Source organism: Rhipicephalus microplus, chromosome 5 (genome assembly GCF_043290135.1).
Source record: "Rhipicephalus microplus isolate Deutch F79 chromosome 5, USDA_Rmic, whole genome shotgun sequence".
NCBI classification, from domain to species: Eukaryota; Metazoa; Arthropoda; class Arachnida; order Ixodida; family Ixodidae; genus Rhipicephalus; species Rhipicephalus microplus.
Window position 1 is genome coordinate 160,129,489 of NC_134704.1, and position 20,800 is coordinate 160,150,288.

A 20,800-nucleotide genomic window follows, 5' to 3' on the forward strand; every position below is an offset into this window, starting at 1 on the left:
CGACCAGGTCCTATTCAAGCCAATTTTTCCTCAGCATAGTCTCCTCAGAAGCTTTTGGCTTTACTTGTCCTGATTGTGGTGAAGTTAGTGACTTAGCACATATGCTCTGGCAGTGCCCCTCGTTACCTCGTTACTGGGCTCAAGTCGGCTCACAGAAGAAGATTGAGACTCTACCTTACGAAGTTCAGAGTTGCTACCATAACTACGGGCTGTTCAGAGAGCCCACGACGCGGCGGTGAAGCTAGGCCTCCCCGTTCTTACGTGGGAGGGGCCCGCGACGTTGCTCTAAAGGAGCAGCGTTTCTCAGGACCCAATAAAGTGCTTTGTCTGTCGGCCTGTCTGACTTTGGCATGGGACTGGTCGTTGCGAAAAGATGCGATCGTGGTAAGGTTGTTGTTAAATTACACGCGGTCGCATACCTTAAAGCTAAGGCTGAACAAGCCATCACGCTCGAAGCGTGCGTCGGTGCCACCAAGCTCAAGTTGTGACCACTTTCGGTGCTTGACCACTGATTCCCGCTCCCATTTTGATTTCACGTTCTCTTGCCACCGCTTGCGCGCCACTTTCACTTCGCGAGCTCTCACTTCGGGATCCGCTTATAGACGACGCCGCTTAGCTTCGTGTGCGTGAGCGCTCACCCTAACACAGCATTGAGACCGATGCTGGTGCTGGATTGCGATTGCTGCAGACGCTGGCTTCTTTCTTCTGTCTCGCAAGCTCTCATTGCGGGTGCTTGACCGCAGGCCTGCATCGCAGCAGTGTTGCGAGCTTTGCATGCCGCTGCGTTCACTTTCAAGGTGTTCATGACAAGTAGCTCTGTGTAGATGTGTGCTCAGTTAGCTAACGGCGGTGAGAAAGGAAGCGCACCAAAACCGCTCGCTTCGATGACTAGTGGGCGTGGTACGACGAGGGACTTGCCTTGAGCAAGGGGAGCTTTGCCCTTGAAAATTGGCTGCCATCCTGCCGTGCGAAGCTGGATGTCAAGCAAAGCTGTAATAAATATCACAGGTGGGAGAGGGGGCATGTTTTAATTGTAATTCAGAGCTTTAGAGTAATGGTAAGAAAATATGTTTGTGGTCGCTGTAGTAAACCGTCACAGGTCTCACGACCAATTTCAAAATTTCAGCAAGGCGAATTTGTTCCTGCCATAGAGCAGTGCATTCACGTTCTTCCTCAGGTGCCTTTTTGTCTCGTGGTATTCCTACGGCCGTTTCAGAATTAACTGAATCGGTTGCTAGATGGAGTCTCCTTTTTATACATAAAAGCAGAAAATAGACGGCTGAATAAAAAGGGCCGTTTAACGTCATTCGAAGCCCCGGTGTGACTTTCATTGCAGCTGATACCAAAAGCTTATCTAGAACGTGAGGGAGGTTGTTTCCGATGGTCACAGCCACCTTTTCATGTATCGCGTTTTTCGGATGCTTGCTTTCTGGTTTTGTTTATCAAAACGAATACTGAAACGCGTTCGTCAACTCGTCTTTCCACCTGCCCCGCCGTAGTGGTCAAGTGGCTAAGGTACTCGGCTGCTGACGCGCAGGTCCCGGGATCAAATTCCGACTGCGGCGGCTGTATTTTAGATAGAGGCGGAAATGCTGTACGCCCATGTGCTCAGATTTGCGTGCACGTTAAAGAACCCCAGGTGGTCGAAATTTCCGAAGCCCTCCACTACGGCGTATCTCGTAGTCATATAGTGGTTTTGAAACGTTAAAAACTAGATATCAATCAATCAAATCAATCGTCTTTCCACCTTTTCCAATGCCCTTCTTTAGCGTCCGAGGGTAAAACGCAAAGTGCTCTCGCATCTCTTAGCAGCGGAACCTGCGAGCGTCTGTTCGTGCTTTATGGGCCTGGCGTTCAGAAGGGGTTGAGGGCCACTCGTGGTATACAGCTTCGGGTGAAGGTGGAAAAAGTTAATTGGTATTAAGCGTCGCCTTTAACAGTGTCCAGTGATGCTGCTGTGATATGCCCTCGCTGCGAAATTTTCCCATGGCACTGTTGCGTGCATGTGGACCTTGAGGTACGATAGCACCGATGTATGTGTAACACTGGTCACTTCAGTCATGCAAAATTACACTGCTATGGGCTGGTGGAAGTGGGCCGGCATAAATACATGCAATGAAAGGTGTTGGAGCCATCAATCGAGCCGACAGCCGACAGTTCACTTGGGACTTTGGGATCCCGAAATAATGCAGTCATGTGACGTAGTTACCTCTGGCACGTGTCAGTACCTTAAAATGAATGGTTGTGCAGCGCAAACAGTCTGTTTCTTCAGTCAACAAACTCGCAAGGAGACGCTGCCTGCATCGGCGTCACGTGGCTGGAGAGGGTAAGGGGACGCGTATAGGCAAGGTTGGTGTAAACGCGTGGTGAGGGATACTTTGAGGAAAGAGAGGGAAAACAACTGTAGGCTAGCAGACGCTGCCAGCGTCTGCTAGCCTTCGCTAGCCTACTCGCCCAACTCGCCATTTTTTAGAGAGAGCGGGAGCGTAGGAGAGAAGAGTGGGAGAGTGAGTAGCGCATGTGCAGTCGAGTGTGGATGCCACCGGGTCAAACATGCTCATAAGATGCAAAGTAACGAAAAAGCCACCCCAGGTAAAATACACAAAAATTAAAAAGACGTTTCGGCTCCCCACACGGGAGCCTGCCATGGCTCCCGTGTATTTTACTTTGGTCGGCGTTTTTGTTACTTTACACTATGTTTGTCCGCGACCAGACGGTATTCCGTCGGACTCTTGACGCTCATAAGTTGTTTCGCATCTAAAAAACCACCGCAAGCTCTTGAAGTGAATTATGATGAGTGCCGAAGCGCGGTGGTAACTTACCCATTTCTAACCACGTAAAGAACATGTTTCCAACGTTGCTCTACGTTTATTCTACGTGGTTCAAAGCGGAAAGTGGAAAATCGGGGTTTGGTGGATAGGAGCCGCTGTATGTGGTGTTCATTGCCAGGACTTTGCCTGCCACCAAGTAATCATTAAGCGGATCAAACCATGCATTTGCTGTGAGTTTTATCATCGCGCCCAGTTTTACTGCAGCACTGCAATGGCAAGGCGCATGTCCGTTCATTCACAAAATTAGCAACCTTCGTCAGAAAAATGCTGAAGCTCAAGTGGTCACAAACTTAACAGCTGTACCCGAAACATTGGTCGAAAAAATCGTGTTTAATCCACGCATCGGCGCCACCAACATTACGTAGCGACCGCTTTCGGTGTTCCGCAGCCACTTCCCGCATTTCTGGCTGCCTCCGGGCGCGTTTGCTGGCGTTGACGTGCCGCCGAAGCTTCGCGAGCCCTCGGAGCCTCTGGGTTCGCTTGTCTTCCCTGCCGTACTGCTGTAGCTTCACGAGCACTCAACTCCGGGTCAGCTTGCTGCCGCTGCCTTTTCGATGCAGCTTCGCGAGCCTGCAACTGTGGATCCACTTGTCTGCGTTGCCAGGCTGCAGCCGCTTTGCGAGCCCTTAAGTACGCATTCAGTTTTGCCGTATAGTCTTCAGTGTCAAAGAAAGATCACGCGCCGTGAGTGAGCAACACCGCAGTACCCCTACCGGTCTCCACTCAAACCCGGAGCACGTGCGTAGAGCCAGCTTCATTGTCTTCGCTTTTAAAAAGAGAGTGATCGCGTGCAGGGTGCGAAAAGGCACCGCAGTGCTACTAGCGGTCCCTCTAAGTACTATGTTACGCGGACGGGGATACAAAGCTCGACCCTAGGGCGTTTCTTTTATAAATGCGGAGAAACAAAAAAGGAAGGATTGATGTATGCTTCAGCCCTCAAGGTAGCATCACGCAGTCGTAACTTTTGGTATACATCAGCTAGCTTCACAAGCATAATACTAGTGTGTTGGGTTGAGCGTCCCGAAATCACCATGTGAATATGCGAGACGCTGTAGTGGTGGGCTCCGGAAATTTCGACCACCTAGGGTTCTTTCACGTGCACCCAAATCTGAGCCCACAGGCCTACAGCATTTTCACCTGTATTTAAAATGCTGCTACCCCAGCAGGGATTCAAACCCGCTACCTGCTGGTCAGCTTCAGAAGCAGCAACAGTCGTTATTGCTCTGTCATGAGTGACACTGAGAGATCAGGCCATACAGTGTGTCCGTCTCACATAAGCTAAAACGTATTCTCAGTGGCTGTCTCTACGTCAAGGCACGCCTATAGAAGGAAGGAAGGAAGAATGGAAGGAAGGAAGGAAGGAAGGAAGGAAGGAAGGAAGGAAGGAAGGAAGGAAGGAAGGAAGGAAGGAAGGAAGGAAGGAAGGTGAACAAGAGAAAAGGCAGGAAGTTTAACCAGGCACATGGCCGGTTTTCTACCCTCTGCTAGAGGACTGGGAAAGGGGATTAAAGATCAGAGAGAGCGAGAGAAGAAAAGAATAGAAAACTCTCAGTACATTGGTAGACGCGTATTCCACGGTGGCTTATTGTAATAAATATGAATAATGTTCAGACGACTTCCATCGAACCTTCATTATGGTTTAGCGTGAGTCATTCAAATCACTGCTCGTCGGTGTTTTCGTGAATGTGATTGTGACCCCTAATCACAGTTGATACGGAAACGACGTTTCAAGACGACGCAATCTGGACCAACCCTCATCAGTAAGGGCATGTGATGATCGAAACCTCAGTAATCTTCAGCAACTGCGGTGGTCCCCGAATTTGTAGCTAGTACTTGCCGAATACATGTTTTTTTTTCGCTTTCATTACAAGTGTTACAGTCGTTGCGAGAGTGCTCGTAGATCATTCTCGTCGTTATCAGAGATGGTGCAAACTACATAGATGCCGTTAGTGCGCAAGTATAGTCGGCAGTCCGCGTGCGGCCCTTACCATGCAACTTATGGAAAAGTTGACCAGCGTTTCGCAGGCATTACGTTCGCACGTCCTCACAATCCAAGCGGAGTCATCATAGCCACCCTAACCTTGTAAACATGCTCGAAATGTATCTGGCGGTAGGTTGCAACTAGATACTAGACAGAGCAGCAAAAAAAGAGCAACTTTAATCGATATACGGTGATGCTCATAATCTCGCTCTCAAAGTCACGCAGCGTCGCATCGGTTCAATGATGCGCGGGTTTTTTGTCTTCTGTGCTATGATTACTTTTTAGTTTCCTCATTATTTTCCACATTGCACACTAGTCAGTAGGTTTGTACACTAGCTAACCTCCCTGCATTTTTATTCCTTCTCCCTTCCTCTTCCCGATTTCACGTTTCAAGACTGCAGAAATTGTCAACGAAGGCCTGGAGAGGTACTTCCCTGAAAGTTACGGCACTACCATAATCAGCGAACCTGGTGGATTTGTCGTTTCGTCAGCCTTCTTCCTCTGCACGAAAATAATTGGCAAGCGGATGTGCGAAAGCAGCGACGGTAAGCACATGCACACAGCAAAAACTGACTGCGCAGTTCCAGGTCATTGTGATTATGTAACGTCATAACACAGGACATGAAACGCTTAACAGGAAGACACAAAGAGAAGCACTGGTCTTCTTCATCAGTATTTTCGTCCTCCCGTTGCGCCGTTAGATAATTATGAACTTCTAATAGCTCGACAATAAGCGTGACTGTATGGCCGTGAGCTAAAGCTTAGCGAGACTCAATTTCTGTACACTATACGTAACTTTCATTATGCTGTACTGAAGTTTGCATGGAAAAAGTGTCTTAGCCTAAATAAGTTTATTCGCCTCGCAGGATCGAAACGTTCAAGTGGGTTAATGACTCGCGTTCGTGAACTACAAATATTGAAGACTCGTCTGCCTTCATGTGCTATTCGCCAAGTCTTCTGTAAACATGTAAAGAAAGACTTAAAGACAACACGATTATTAATTTGCGGTGTCCTTTGTTAGAATATCGGTCACTGTGGTGTACTGAAAATCGCCATTCTGACATTCTCTTTGCGGGCTGAAAGGCGACAAAAGCCTGCTGATAGAACACACGTCATCTAATTTGAAGAGCGAACCGTGTATTCAAACACTGATAATGGCTTGTTTATTCTCCTGCCCAAATAAAGTGTATGACTGCGGTCTATGTGGCAGCAGCACTACTATCATTATGAAAAAAATCTACAATGCGATATATGCTGTACACTAACTGTGTGATTTTGTTTTGTCAACAGACAATAAGACACCTATGTGCATGTACTACATCAATGATTCCACATACAAGTCCTTCATGATGGTCATCTACAGCGAGAAAATCGCTCGTCCGGAGCCGTTAGACGTAAGGATCAATTGTGTTCTTTCTTCATTGGTTGTGTTCGTACAATGATGGAATACTTTGTCGTGTTTGTACAATGCTGCAATGTTTCACCTATCTCAAAAGTTCGCTTATTGTGATGCACGTCTATTGAATAAATTGAACATAATCACCTAGAGTGGGCCTGATCAGATGATTTTGAATTTACTCGAGTCTTTTGTGCTTCACGCACTCACTCAGCCGTCACACGCATGAATAAAATCTATCTATTTGTGATCTATCAATCCGACATTCTCATTTTTCCAGTGTATTGGGTAGACCACCCGACGCTTTTCCGGGTAACCCCCGTGCCATGTGCACTTATGTTTTCTTCTACCATTTTCATCTCAAGTAACAGATCTCCAGAATTTGGTTATTATTATTATTATTATTATATGTGGGGTTTAACGTCCCAAAACCACCATATGATTATGAGAGACGCCGTAGTGGAGGGCTCAGGAAATTTCGACCACCTTGGGTTCTTTAACGTGCACCCAAATCTGAGCACACGGGCCTACAACGTTTCCGCCTCCATCGGAAATGCAGCTGCCACAGCCGGGATCAGAATTTGGTAAAGTTGATTCAGTACAGCTTCTAGTCTAGGAAAGACACGTGCAGACGTTTGTCGAGAAACAAACTGCTGCTCGCCGTTTTTTAATTTTCTGCGCATATTGCGATGACAATTGTCGCTAACATTTTTTTTTTTAATCAATCAATGAAGCTTTATTTTCATAAATAGATATATGCAATTACAGGGATTATTTGGACCGATAGCCTAAAGTGGCTAGTGGACGGTCCAATACAATGTGCAACATAAAAAAGTGTACAGGTCAGCTCTGAGGTAACAACATAAAAAAAACAATCATGTGATACAGATAACACAGTAATACATTTTTTCTTGCAGATATGCATACTTATTAGCTTGCAGCTAGTTTCTATACATAGGCACTTATTAAAAAATACAATGAAAATCGAATCACACACACATGCTTACATGTCTTGACTCCACAGAAAAAATGATTTACATGCCATGCTGAAATTACGTGCCGTTTTAATCTCTAGGGGGACCGTGTTCCATATTTTTGTTCCACTAAACTGTATCAGTCTTTCTCCGTAAACATTAAAACATTTGGGCAGATTGAAATTACCATTCGAAGCATGTCGCGTATTGCGTTTAGGAATTGAAAAAAGATCAGCAGGCAAAGGTGAATTTCTATTAATTATGTTATTTACTGAAACAGCAATTTTGTAGTCACGCAACATCGGAACTGAGAGAATGCGTTGTGATTGGAAAATATTACTTACTGATTCACCTTGGCTTATGATTTTCAGTGTACGCTTTTGAAGTCGCTCAAGAGTTTTTAGATAACTGTTGTACGTCACACCCCACGATTCCAGACAGTAACCTATGTGACAATGACACAATGAAAAGTAGAGTGTGCGGAGAATAGCTTGTGGAAAATATTGGCGAGCTTTTATTAGAGAATAGCAGCCATAGGCTAGCTTTGCGCACACACTCTGTACTTGCTCATGCCAGTGTAAGTGTTCATCAAAAGTGACGCCTAAATATTTAAAACAAGGAACTTGTTGAATAGGAGTGTTGTTTATTGTTAGGTTAAGAGATTCAGCGTCAATATGTTTCCTACGAGAGTGAAACACCGTATACTTTGTTTTAGTACAGTTAACAGTCAGCTGATTCCTGGCAAACCATTCCGAAATGTTCGATAAATCGGTCATCGCGTCATTTTGTAAATCTGCTAAGGAGTGTCCTGTGAAAACTAAAACAGTGTCGTCCGCGTACATCAGTGCCCTTGACCTTTGTAGGGATCGCGGGACATCATTAATATAAAGAGAGAACAATATAGGGCCCAAAACTGAACCCTGTGGCACCCCGCATTTAATATAACCGTAGGATGATTTGATGTCACCAATGACTACCTTTTGTTTGCGTGCCGATAGATAACTAGAAAAAAAATCAAGCGAGTTACCTTTTATCCCATAAGAATGCATTTTTTCCAGTAAAATGGAATGACTAATAGCATCAAATGCCTTTCGTATGTCTAAAAATACTGCTATTGCTATGTTGTTTTCATGTAGCGCGGAATTAATATATTGCGTAAGCATCGAAACAGCAGTTGAAGTGGACCTGTTTGCAACAAAGCCGTGTTGCTGGGGACAAAGTACATTCTGTTCACCCAGGAAGCGCCTTAATTGCGACGATATTAGTTTTTCAAGCGTAGTGTTAATACTACTCAGAACAGATATTGGTCTGTAGCTGTCCGGAAGATTCCGATCACCAGATTTGTACACAGGTATTACTTTGGCGGTCTTAAGTATACTAGGATAAGTTTTAGAGGAAAATGCATGATTAAATATATGGCATAAGGGACCACACAATACATCAATATTCTCCTTTAAAATCCTTGATGATATGGCGTCATGTCCAGCTGCCTTGTTCCCTGGTAACTTATTAATTACTTGTCGGATGTCATCCTCAGTTACATCACATAAATCAAAATTATTGGTAACAGTACAGGGTGCATTTAAATTCTGCATATGAGTAGGGAACTTCCTCGCAAGGCTGAGACCAATATTAGTAAAGTAATCGTTAAAGTTGTCGGCCACTTCACGAGTTGGATTATCAGGTGTAATGCGTTCTTTGCTACCCATGCCAGTGACGTCTTTAACAATCTGCCATATTTTCTTCGTGTTACCATCATTTTTTTTCACTAGGTTGGTATAGTAGCACTTCTTGGATTTTCTTATCATTGCTACTGACTTGTTTCTGTAAAGCTTAAAATTTTGATGGTAGTATTCATTGCTCCTGTTATTTTTCCATTTGTCGTAGTAAAAATCTTTCAGCTTCAAAACCTCAAGTATATTTCTATTCATCCATGGACATATGGCATGGTCATAATTTCGGCGCGAACAGCTACGCGTTGATCGTTCAATGACATCCATAATGCATTTTACAATGTTATCACACTCGACGTCCACGTCTTCATCATAGAGGGCATCAAAATCAACATTAACAACACATTACATGATTGCGCTCATGTTTCAAATCTTGCAGCAGATCGTGCGCCCTACACAGCCAAGCATGGTGTGGGGGATCACATGTGATAGCTCGGATAAAATAAAGGACGCGTGCAGTCTTCCGGACATGGACGTAGGGGAGTGGATGGCCTTTCCAAACATGGGTGCATACTCGACCACAGTTACTTCAGCATTCAATGGATTTCCGGATGCAGAAATTCACTACCGAGCAAGCAAATGTATACAGTGAGTGCAAATCTCAATTACTATTGTCTCAAATTCACAATGGCGAACGTGTAATCGAATATACCGCGCGACAAAGGTATAGTTGCTATTTTTTTCATTCTGACATTGCGTACTGATGGAATTCATTGCAGCTAAACTGTGAGGACACACAACTGAATATGGTCCGTGCGTGCAGCATACATAACTGTTATCTTACGAGCACCAGAGGTTTAGGGAAGTTGACCTCGCAGAATACCTGATAAGGGATTCTGAGGTCTTTATAACAGGAAAGACGTTCAGGTTATGCAATATTCCATTGAGAACAACAGAACCATCAGGTTGCCAGCTGCCGAAAAATGAGTGGCAGAATGTGTCTACGGTAAACAAGTCATATGACAGTATGCCTCGAAAGAAGCTTTGCAAGGAAAGCGCAGGGACAGATGTAGAACTAGGACCCTGATTCTGTTGTATATGTGGAGTAAATTTCTCACATCAGCTGCCATCTTTTTCAGAGATATCTTTCAAATCCCAGCTGCACGCAATCTTTCATTTTAACATTAAGTGGCCCAAGCTTTCACACTTTATATCCACTACTTTATGCACAACACTAGTCCTTCAATTTTCTGCACGCGTTAGCATATGGGGCAAAGGTGTTTATATGCACAAATGCTCAATATGTTCCGAATAATTTAGAAAATAATGACATTCTAGAGCGCTAGATCATAAAACTTAATTTCATTTGCTACTCCTCAAATCATCTAGTTGCATAGTTTTAATGTAAAGCTGACACTTTCATTTAGGTTTAGGGTTTCATATGTTATCTAACCGTGTTCATCTGTAGTTACCTACAGTGCGTCTAAACGGACTACACGTTACAACTTTCCGAAACGCAGACACTGGAAAGTGAACACCTTTAACTTGATTTGATAAGCAGCCTCGATACTCAAAATGGCAGATGACGGTCGCTACAGCTTTTCACAATTTCTCAGAAAAGTGTTTCTCTAATAGGACACGAAATAAAAAGCGTTGTATTTTTTCGTGATTAGTGATTTACAATACTCAATCTAGATCAAATGATTTATTGTAGCCTAAGAGTATATTGACGCAAACATTTCTGTCTGCCTTGTGCTTTTTTTTTCAGGGAACGTATGCGCCGAAAGCGAATAGTTTTGTTTCCCGATAGTGCTTGAAGAGAATCATAAATGTCTATTCAAGCAAGTTTCATATATCTGCAACATTTCTCGTAAGGTCGTCTGCCTGAAGGGATGAGATGATGGCTTGGCGTATATTCATAAGACAGTGGAGCCGAAAGGGCCTGCAGAACAGGCTCCAACTCTTTTGTTCCACAATCAGCTTCTGAATGCCGATTATCTGTAGCACCTGGGGCCCGATCGCTGATAGTATCGAAATAAATACCACCTAAATAAGGACAATGTACGTAGCTGTTAAGCGGATCCTGCCTTCTCCGAATGCATTAAACTTTTGAGATATGACAACCGCCTCTGTGTTTCATGAGTCATTTTCTTTTTTAGCGCAATTCCTGTTAACCGAATTCCTTCGTTTTTTTTTCAAAAACATGCAAAGTAAGCTTAATTGTAATAAAAGTGGCCGCCTCGTCTTTCAGTGAATAAAGGACAAGCTGCATTTGTTGTTCCATGTCAGTATACGCTCAGTAATGGTGCATCGGGCGCGGGGGTCTGGTCAGACTGGCCGAGATTGTTTCAGCAGAGAGGGTTTCGAATGTTATCGACGACGTTCTTGAAAAAAGACAATAAGCAACGTGGTCTTGACATTCCCAATTTTATTTTAGCGCAAATGTCTTTTATGTGAGGGTCCATTAGGGCTTCAGTGACTCATTTTCACAACAAAAATGACAGGAACAGCATTACATGTCAGTGAAAAATTCAGTACAGGGCACTCAACGCATGACCTCTCGTACTACACAACAAATGCCATGCAGCATTTCTCTCCGCCCCAGCCACACATACTGGAGGCACTACAAACACATATTTTATATACCTTGCACTTTCCTCTCACAATGCCCTAGGTCGGTGGAGTGGTGTCGCCTTCCGAGAGCTGTGAAGTCAGGTAATTCATCATTGCTGTGACCTCCGAGATTAGCGATTGCCACGAGTGTCGTTCCGCATCCGTACCATTCGGCGCATTTTCCATAGAAGTTCTAATTTGCCGATGCCTCAAAGCCGAACTACGGCGATTTTTGAAGTCAATGGATCTCAATGAAATTCACTGGGTACGTTCATTTGTACGTTTGCGCCATTTATGCCAAATCGCAAGCTTGAGAAGTTCGCAGATGATTTTTAAATAAATTTTAAAGCTTGCCTCTAAACGTTCACCTCACTTGCCAGAATTATTGGCAACGTTGTGCGTGTGACGTTGAGTTTTGCCAGGCGAAAGTGACGGAATTGATATGTCACTGCAGCATATGTTTATCTGCTATCAATTTTGTGGATTTGGCTGCTGCTGCGTTGGTTGAGTTTGCGATTGCTTTTTTTCACATCGAGGCAATCTGTAGTAACGCATGCCAAACGCTAGACTTCATCCGGCGTAACATTTACTTGACAAACAAATATACGAAATTATTGGCCTATACGACATTATTTCGCGCAAAACTTGAGTGTGTATCTTTTATAAGGAACGCGCACCCGTCCTACCTCTACAACAAACTCGAGAAAATACAACACAAAGCTACCCGCCTCATTGCCAAAAATACTCACGAACATCTAACAAGCCCTAAGAAAATATCTGAACTAAAGCTCCCTATAAAATAGAAAAATGATCTCACTTCTGGTACATTTCCAAAAAGTTTATCACTCAACATCGTTCACTACGTGCTATATTGGAGCGGCCCATCGTATATTTCTTTCTGAGCCCTCATTACCCTATTAAAGTGCAACCCGCTTTTCCTCGCACAAACTTCTTAAGCAAATCTCCCTTTTTCTTGTAATACATGATTAAAACAAGCTACCGTACATAATCTCTTCTCTAAATAATAAAAATTTCATAAATAATTCTAAAATTTCCTTTGATGAATAGTATTAGGGTTCTTTTGCTTATCTTTTTGTTGTTGATCTTCGAAGACCGTAATTCAATGAGCATGAATTACCTTTTCCATTGTACCTTTTTTTTTGCTCTTGGAGCATTCGAAAAACGTTTACTTTAAGTTGCTTTCTGTGTTCTTTTTTTTCTCTTTTTCAATGGCACTTTTAATTTGTCCACGTTGCATTAGAGCTCTCTCATGTAATGGTAAGTCTACATATGTATGCATGTATGTATTAGAGTATATGTATATGTATAGCTATTTGTATCGAATTTTTATTTGTTGTCAATTATATATGCTGCACTTGTAGCAGCATTATTTTTGTTATAAGTGCATTGCCTATATAATGCCTACTCAAGCCCTAAAGTTATTTGAACAAAAAAAAAACAGCTCTTACGCTGTTCACAAAACGAAGGAAACCTGTCATTGCTGGAACACTATAACTAACACTCTAAAGACACTAGTGTTTCTTGGCATACTTCAACACAAAAATTTCGCTCTGGCTGTATGTCTTTTTGCCACGCGATTTAGCCACCCGTCCAAAGTTTAAGCCCTTGCTGAATGCGCAACCGTCTTCAACTGGTGGCTCCGTTCATACTTGAGAAAATTGACGACGAACAAGCCAATATTACGCATATTTGAGGTGCTACACTGATACGTAAGTATTATAGGTTGTCTATTCCTTTACTAGAAAATACGTAGGTACGTTATTCTAAAGAATCTAGTGCTTCTTACGCTGCGCTGAAATTGTGACGCTATGCACAAAGGCCTCCTCTGCTGATGATATGGTGATGCCACCTGGCAGCAGACCTGGCTTCTGCACAACCTCATGTTTCCAGGTGGCACTGCCAGATGGCTACCATATCTCACGGAGCGCCTGCTCCATTGTATCAATGCCAGCCAGATGCGACCATTTCAAAATGGAGGACGCGCTGTCTCAGGCAAGACAAATCATAAATGGCCACTTCGCCGGCAGAAGGCTGCCGTCTTTCGACAGCAGTCGCAGCAAACCACGCAGATATATGGGCAATTTTTTAGTTGAGTTTATTTGTTACTTGAATGAAGAAAAAGAATGCACCGACACGAACTTGTTTGGTCGACATGATGAGCAATATATATGCCCTGCAGCGGTGGTGTAGTAGCTAAGGTACTCGGCTGCTGACGCGCAGGTAGCGGGATACAATCCCGGATGCGGCGCCTGCATTTTCGATGAAGGTGCAAATGCTGTAAACTCGTGTGACCAGATTTGGTGCACGTTAAAGAACCTCAGGTGGTCAAAATTTCCGGAACCCTCCACTACGGCGTCTCTCATAATCATATGGTGGTTTTGGGACGTTAAGCTCTACAAATCAATCATAAATCAGATTGACAATATGCTTTGATTGGGAAATTATTGATGCGTGTATAAATGCCCTACAGACAGTTATTAAGGCGAAATCTTTTAATGTCTCATACTCGCAGTGACGGGCGGCGTGTGTCCGTGTCATAGATGCTAGCATATGCTCCCATGACGAGCCTCCACACTTGCACTAGCTCATCTACAAGTTTTGTCAGCACAACAGTTTCGGATGATACTAACAATATTATGAAGCGCCCCTCTTAAAACATTTTATGTAGGCTTAATGTGCTTGGGGCTAACGTTCCTAAATGCAAAGTATAAAGCGCCCATTAGTTGAAGGTAGTGGTAAAAAATTAAAAGCTACAACAGAAGGCACTTCGATAGATTACAGCCCATGATAAACACCGGGACCACATGCTGTGGCATCGCTGGTTAATCACCTATACGGAATGCCCCACCACGGTGGTCTATTGGCTCACGTACTTGGCTGCAGACCCGCAGGTCATGGCATGGAATCGCCACTGCGGCGGCTGCATTTTCGATTGGGGCGAAAATGCTGTAGGCCCATGAGCTCAGATTTGGGTGCACCTTAAAGAACCCCTGGTGGTCTAAATTTCCGGAGCCCTCCATTACAGCTTTTCTCATTATCAAATGTTGGTTTTGGAACGTTAAACCCCACTTATCGATCAATCACGTGCACGGAATGCTTGAGTGGTTACGGTATCAAGGCTCTCTCCTCCTTCATGATGATAAGGGGCGCGAAAAAAACGACACACAACAGAGAAGAAGTACACGGGACGACGCGCTACTAGCAACTGGAATATTTTATTCAGGAAACACCATTTATACCGCAGTGACATCAAATTTAACCCAACGAATCGACCAAAAACTAAAAATACGTGCTCAGCATGCCTATAAGTAACGTTGCAGATAGGCTATCTCTCCTCCTTACACTCCCTCAGAAATTGCCTGATAACACAGTGATGCATGCGACAACGCTTCATCTATAGACGCTTCGTTGCAGCAGTCAAGTTAGTCGCACGGCTCTCATGCGGAGGTGTTTCCGCTGTAGTCGACTACAATCCACGCACTCATGCAAGAAGGAAGACGTGCACATCAGGTTCTGTTTTAACCTAACCCGTATTAATGGGCAGAGGCTCTCGTCAAACACAATAACACAATAATATTTACAAAGTTTCCTTCAATTCGCATGCCTACGGCCGATTTTGTTGCTCGCTTGCACCTCAAGCGAAAATTTCAGAGCCATATACTATGTTATATGCATTTTGAAAGAGGCGGTCGTAGCCACGCACGTGCGTGAGAGCACTATTGAGCAACATCAGCTTGTTGGTGTTGCACATCGTCGAAACCAACTATTTATGCATATAAAAATGTGTAAGCAGTCCCACAGACACTGCTGGGCACATCCACTTCAAATCAGTGCCATTACACGATACTCGATCACCGCAAATATTCTGACAGTGTCCTTGCAAACTTGTGTGCGTCAAAGTACATAGTCCGCATGTCGTGTCTCTCCTTCGCTTTGCACCCCCTCATCTGTTTTCTCTTCTTATTTGTGTTTTCTTGATTTGCTTTCTTCGGTCAACGTGCACTGCAAATGCGCAGCCACACGGTATAGAGGGAGCATTTTTTTTTCTGTAGATTAGAGTCGCTGAAAAACTTTTTCATTTAGTCTACGTAAATCATTGCACTATTCTTTTTTTGCGGTTCGCACGTTCTCGCATGCTTTATGCGCGCCAACATGGCAGGCTAAAGTAAACAGCGCAATATTTCAAAAAGGTATGTCTATGAACACCCACGTATAACCATCAAAAGCACAACGGCTGAACCAGCTTTCCGGAGCCCTCCACTACGGCGTCTCTCGTAATCATATGCTGGTTTTGGGACGTTAAAACCCCAAATATCGACGAACACTGTACCAGCGCGATAGATTACAGCTACAAAATATCATCAACAACGGGCGTGCAGTAAAAGAGCATTACTAGTTTTTAATACCACTCCACTTTGTTTTCAATTGACGGTTGCCGGCATCTTGTACTGATAAGCGAATGTTTGGTGGCTTTCTATACTGTAACATGAAAAGATCATGGTCTTGAAACACTGAATGTACCAACCCAAGTTTTTTCATGGGTGCGAGTTCTCCATAGCACTGTTTGTGTATTTGATACGGATATAAAAGGGCAACATTATCAGTCCAAGAAGGCTATCGCTTCAGTGCGTCCGGAAATGTGCGTATGATCAGTATGTTTGTTTGGTTCGTGGCGCACCATTCACGCAAATGTCCGTGTCAATTTTTTAGCGAAAAAACTGCGACAGACGCTATCACCGTGCGTGTTCTAGCTAAAAGAATGAGTTGATTGATATGTGGGGTTTAACGTCCCAAAACCACCATATGATTATGAGAGACGCCGTAGTGAAGGGCTTCGGAAATTTCGACCACCTGAGGTTCTTTAACGTGCACCCAAATCTGAGCACACGGGCCTACAACATTTCCGCCTCCATCGTAAATGCAGCCGCCGCAGCCGGGATCCGATCCCGCGACCTGCGGGTCAGCAGCCGAGTACCTTAGCCACTAGACCACCGCGGCGGGGCAAGAATGAGTTGAGGAAAGCAGCTGAGTGTTGAACTGGTTGCGCACAATTAACGAGGTGGTCATATCTGACAAGTGTCTCTGACGCGCGTGTAAAATCGCAATAGGAAATATAATATTCCAAGTTTCTTGCAATCCAATGCTATCATAGTAGTTAACAATGATATCTGTTTTGCAAAGAACACTTTTATTGGACGACTGCCTCAGATCTGAAACGAAGGCTACTTGAGCACAAGAGATCGGCTTAGCGCAATTCTATTACTTAATTTAGTGAATAACATGAGCAGTAAAAAAAAAAAAACAGGTGCACCTGTTACAGCTGGCACTGCGATGAGTATGTAAGCACAGAGCTCTGATATTGAGTTCTTGGCGATCCTCGGTAGCACCGTGAAGTCTGCTCAACGACGTTAAGCCTGCTGAAATAGTGGTAATGGTGACATCACACTGTTTTTATGAGACCACAACTATTTTTTATGAGATCAAAGATATTATGAGATTATAACAAGAGTCACGTGTGGCACCGTAGTTTTCCATCGCTGGTGTCCGTAAGCAATATCGCACAAACTTTGTAAATAAAAAATGCCGCCATATCCACGAAGTGAATGATGATGAGTGGGCGAAGCTCCGGAGGTAAACCTGGTAAACCATGAATCCTCTGTACATTTTGCCCACTCGATTGGATTACATCGCTCCCCCTAGCGTACGTCACCGCACTAAATCGAACGATTGCCTTCAACCAATGACACGCGCCATATGTGACATCATTCCTATTTTATAAGATCTCGCGTCTTTCATCAACTACAAGTACCGCTTTCTAGTTTATAACATCTTGCATCTTTTCATCATCAGCTACAAGTACCACCATCTAGTAAACACTACAAGAACTAAACGAGAGGTGGCTACATACAGGAGACGGAACCGCCATCTAGTGAACACTGCAAGAACTAAACTAGAGGTGGCTACATACAGAGGACGGTACCGCCATCTAGTGAACACTGCAAGAACTAAACTAGAGGTGGCTACATACAGGGGACGCACAGCCCACGCCCTAAGGAGCTTCGCCCCTAAAAAATGGTAGCATATCCACGAAGTGAATGATGGAGAGTGGGGCAAAGCATTCGTCCGTCTATTCATTCTTGCTTCCGTATGTCCATGTGGCCGTGTGTGTGACCAATCTATGTGTCCATCCGCCCGTCCGTGCGTGCGTCTGTTCGTGCGTCCGTCCCTGCGTTCGTCCATGCATCGAGTAATGCCTGTGCTCGAAACTCCGTTGCAAACTTGCTTCAGGCAGGCTTGACGTCGGGAGAGGAATCGCGTTATAACGTGTGAGTAATAAACCGTTTTAGAACATCAAAGCAAAAAAAAACAACAACAGGAGTCACTGATGTTACCAAATATGTAAAACAGATATCAAAACTTGTGTAATTTACATAATTTACAGCGTTAGAATGAAGTGCATATGTACAAAAACCCGCACGCATATGGGGCATAAGCAAACACATAGAAATAGTAAACACATGCAGATAACATGCACTAATCAGACACTCACAGGTGACCTGGCTATAGGAACCAGACCAGGTGGGAAACTGACCGAGCACGTCTATTAACTATGGATAGGATGCGGCACGACCATTGTCGTAGAATTATTTCTCCCCAAGGAAGAACAATTCTTCCGACAGAAACGATAGAAGTTCAGAGTATGAACGTTCCAGAACAGGAAAGAGAGCACGACGATGATGACCTACGGCAACAGCCTCGCACCTATTACGCCACAAATAAAAAACTACCGGAGCTACTAGAAGGCGCTCAAAGCGACAACGTGAGCAGCGACAAAATGTCACAAAGTGATTAACACCAAGGCCAAGAAAACTAGTGTTAGCGGCCTTGCATAACGAGTAGGTTGCCCAACTCTCCAAACCATTACATAACCTTGTTTTTTATCAGCCAACTGCGGTGCGTGCCCACTTCAGGCATTATTCTTCGTCGTCAGCCACTGCATAAAAAAATGTAGCATAGCACATTCACGGACTGATTGATCATGACTGGGGCGAAGCGTCCATAAGCCCATACATGCTTCCGTCCGTCCATTTGTTCTTGCTCCCATTCATCCGTGCGTTTGTCCATGCGCCCGTTCGTGCGTCCGTGTGTTCGTCCATCCATCGGTCCATGCGTTCATCTGGTCGCACGTCTATCTGTCCGTCCGTCCACGCGTGCGTCCATCCATCTGACCGCTTGTTTGTCTGTCTGTCCGTGCGTGCGTCTGTCCGTGTAGTGAACAATCTAAGTACCACCATCTCGCATCTTTTTATCATATAATAATCATATAGAAGTACCGTCCTCCAGCGGACATTCATGGGACTGAACGAGAGGTGGCTACCTACTATTACAGCGACTCTTACTACATACATCACGCACGCACGATCCACGGCATAAGAGAAATTCACTTCTGAAAATTTCACAAAATTTAATGCAAGTGTGATGCGAATACCACACTTCTCCGAAGAATGACGTAGGGTTACATAGTGCATGCCTGCCTACTACATAACATTATAATACGGTACCGAAAAAAGGAAGAACAAGGACGCCGCCCTCCTTTTTAAGCTAAGTTCTAAGTTGAAATCTAAACTACGAGAAGCTAAAGAGCACTTCTATTCAACCACCCTTGGGCGCTTTGCTACTGAATCCCCTCACAAATTCTGGCAATTTTTATCAAACAAGGACTCAAGAAGCGTAGATCAAATAGCTGTTGGTGCTCGCATTGTTACAGATAAAAAAGAAATTGCTGATACGTTCAATTCCTATTTCCAGAGCGTATTCTCAAGGCCAGCCACGCTGGGTAATACGCCTTACGTCAACGATAGCAACCAATATATCCATATTACTGTCGAAGGTGTTACTGAGCTGCTCTTACGATTAGATCCTAAAAAATCCGCAGGACCTGATAACATTCCCACCGCATTTCTCAAAAGATATGCAGAGCTCCTAGCTAGATTCTTGGTACAGTTGTATTCTAAGTCTCTTGAAACTTCTTGCCTCCCACTTGAATGGTTGGTTGCCCGAGTGAAACCAATTTTTAAAAAAGGCTCTGTCACCGATTATTGTAATTACCGACCCATATCTCTCACTTGCACAGTTTGTAAAGTTCTCGAACACGTAATTGCTAAACACCTAAATGATTTTCTTGACAACAATAATCTTCTTACTAACGTACAGCACGGTTTTCGAAGAGGTTTTTCAACTGCAACTCAATTAGTAGTTACCGTTCATGAGATGGCACAGGTACTTGACGAGGGCGGACAGATTGACGCAGTTCTAATAGACTTCTCAAAAGCGTTCGATAGAGTTCCACACTCGAAACTAATAACAAAAATGAAAAACTTAGGCATTCCATCACAAGTCGTCAATTGGGTCATTTCATACCTAACTGGCCGCAAACAGTATGTTGAAATTGACGGTGCCTGTTCTCGTTTTCTTGATGTTTTTTCTGGCGTCCCACAGGGTTCGGTCTTGGCACCGGTTCTATTTAACATTTATATTAATGATCTTGGCCAAATTGTGAAGCCCCCTCTACGCCTTAAGCTGTTTGCAGACGATTGCATCATCTTTAGCCACATAGTGTCTGTCACTGACCAGCACGTTCTTAACCGTGCTTTGCATGCAATAACGGAATGGTGCAATAAATGGGATATGATTATAAATCTCGACAAGACAGTTTACATGTGCATCTCCAATAAGAATAAATCTCACTTCATGTATAGTCTTGGCAATTATCAGATTAAACAAGTGGAGGAACATAAGTACCTGGGGTTAACCTTGACGTCCAGACTTAACTGGTCAACACATATAAATAACATATGTTCCTCCGCGAGAAAAAAGTTAGGATTTCTGAAGCATAAATTAGGTGATGCCCCCTCATCGCTTAGACTCATTGCATACAAATCCATTGTAAGACCCACCCTAGAATACGGAAGCATTGTATGGGATCCCCATACTATCACTAATAAAGAAAAGCTTGAAAAAATTCAGAGATTGGCAGCTCGCTTTATTTATAAACGTTTTAGACGTCGCGACTCCCCTTCAGCTATGTTGGAGCTCGCACACCTAGAGCCATTGGCCAACCGACGTAAAAGTGCCCGCCTAAACTTTCTACACCAGCTATATTTTAATAAATTGGGAATCCAGTCGCAAGATTACATAGCTAATAACCCTAGTCGAGCGTCTCGTCACAAACATAGCCGAAGTATTACACCGTTCTTTGCCCGTACAGACCAATACAAATATTCATTTTTTCCCAGAACTGTTTCCGATTG

At 43.9% G+C, this 20,800-nt stretch overlaps 1 protein-coding gene across 1 annotated transcript in view; it reads left to right on the top strand.

Moving 5' to 3' along the window:
* LOC119173666 (ornithine decarboxylase-like) overlaps positions 1 to 10,978 on the top strand; it is a 50,236-nt gene extending 39,258 nt beyond the window's left edge. Inside the window, exons 6-9 of the mRNA XM_075894447.1 lie at positions 5,207 to 5,357; positions 6,103 to 6,206; positions 9,295 to 9,503; positions 10,624 to 10,978. Of these exons, the coding sequence (XP_075750562.1) occupies positions 5,207 to 5,357; positions 6,103 to 6,206; positions 9,295 to 9,503; positions 10,624 to 10,672 (513 nt within the window). The 3' untranslated portion in view covers positions 10,673 to 10,978. The remainder of the gene's footprint in view (positions 1 to 5,206; positions 5,358 to 6,102; positions 6,207 to 9,294; positions 9,504 to 10,623) is intronic.
* Positions 10,979 to 20,800: the final 9,822 nt, after the last annotated feature.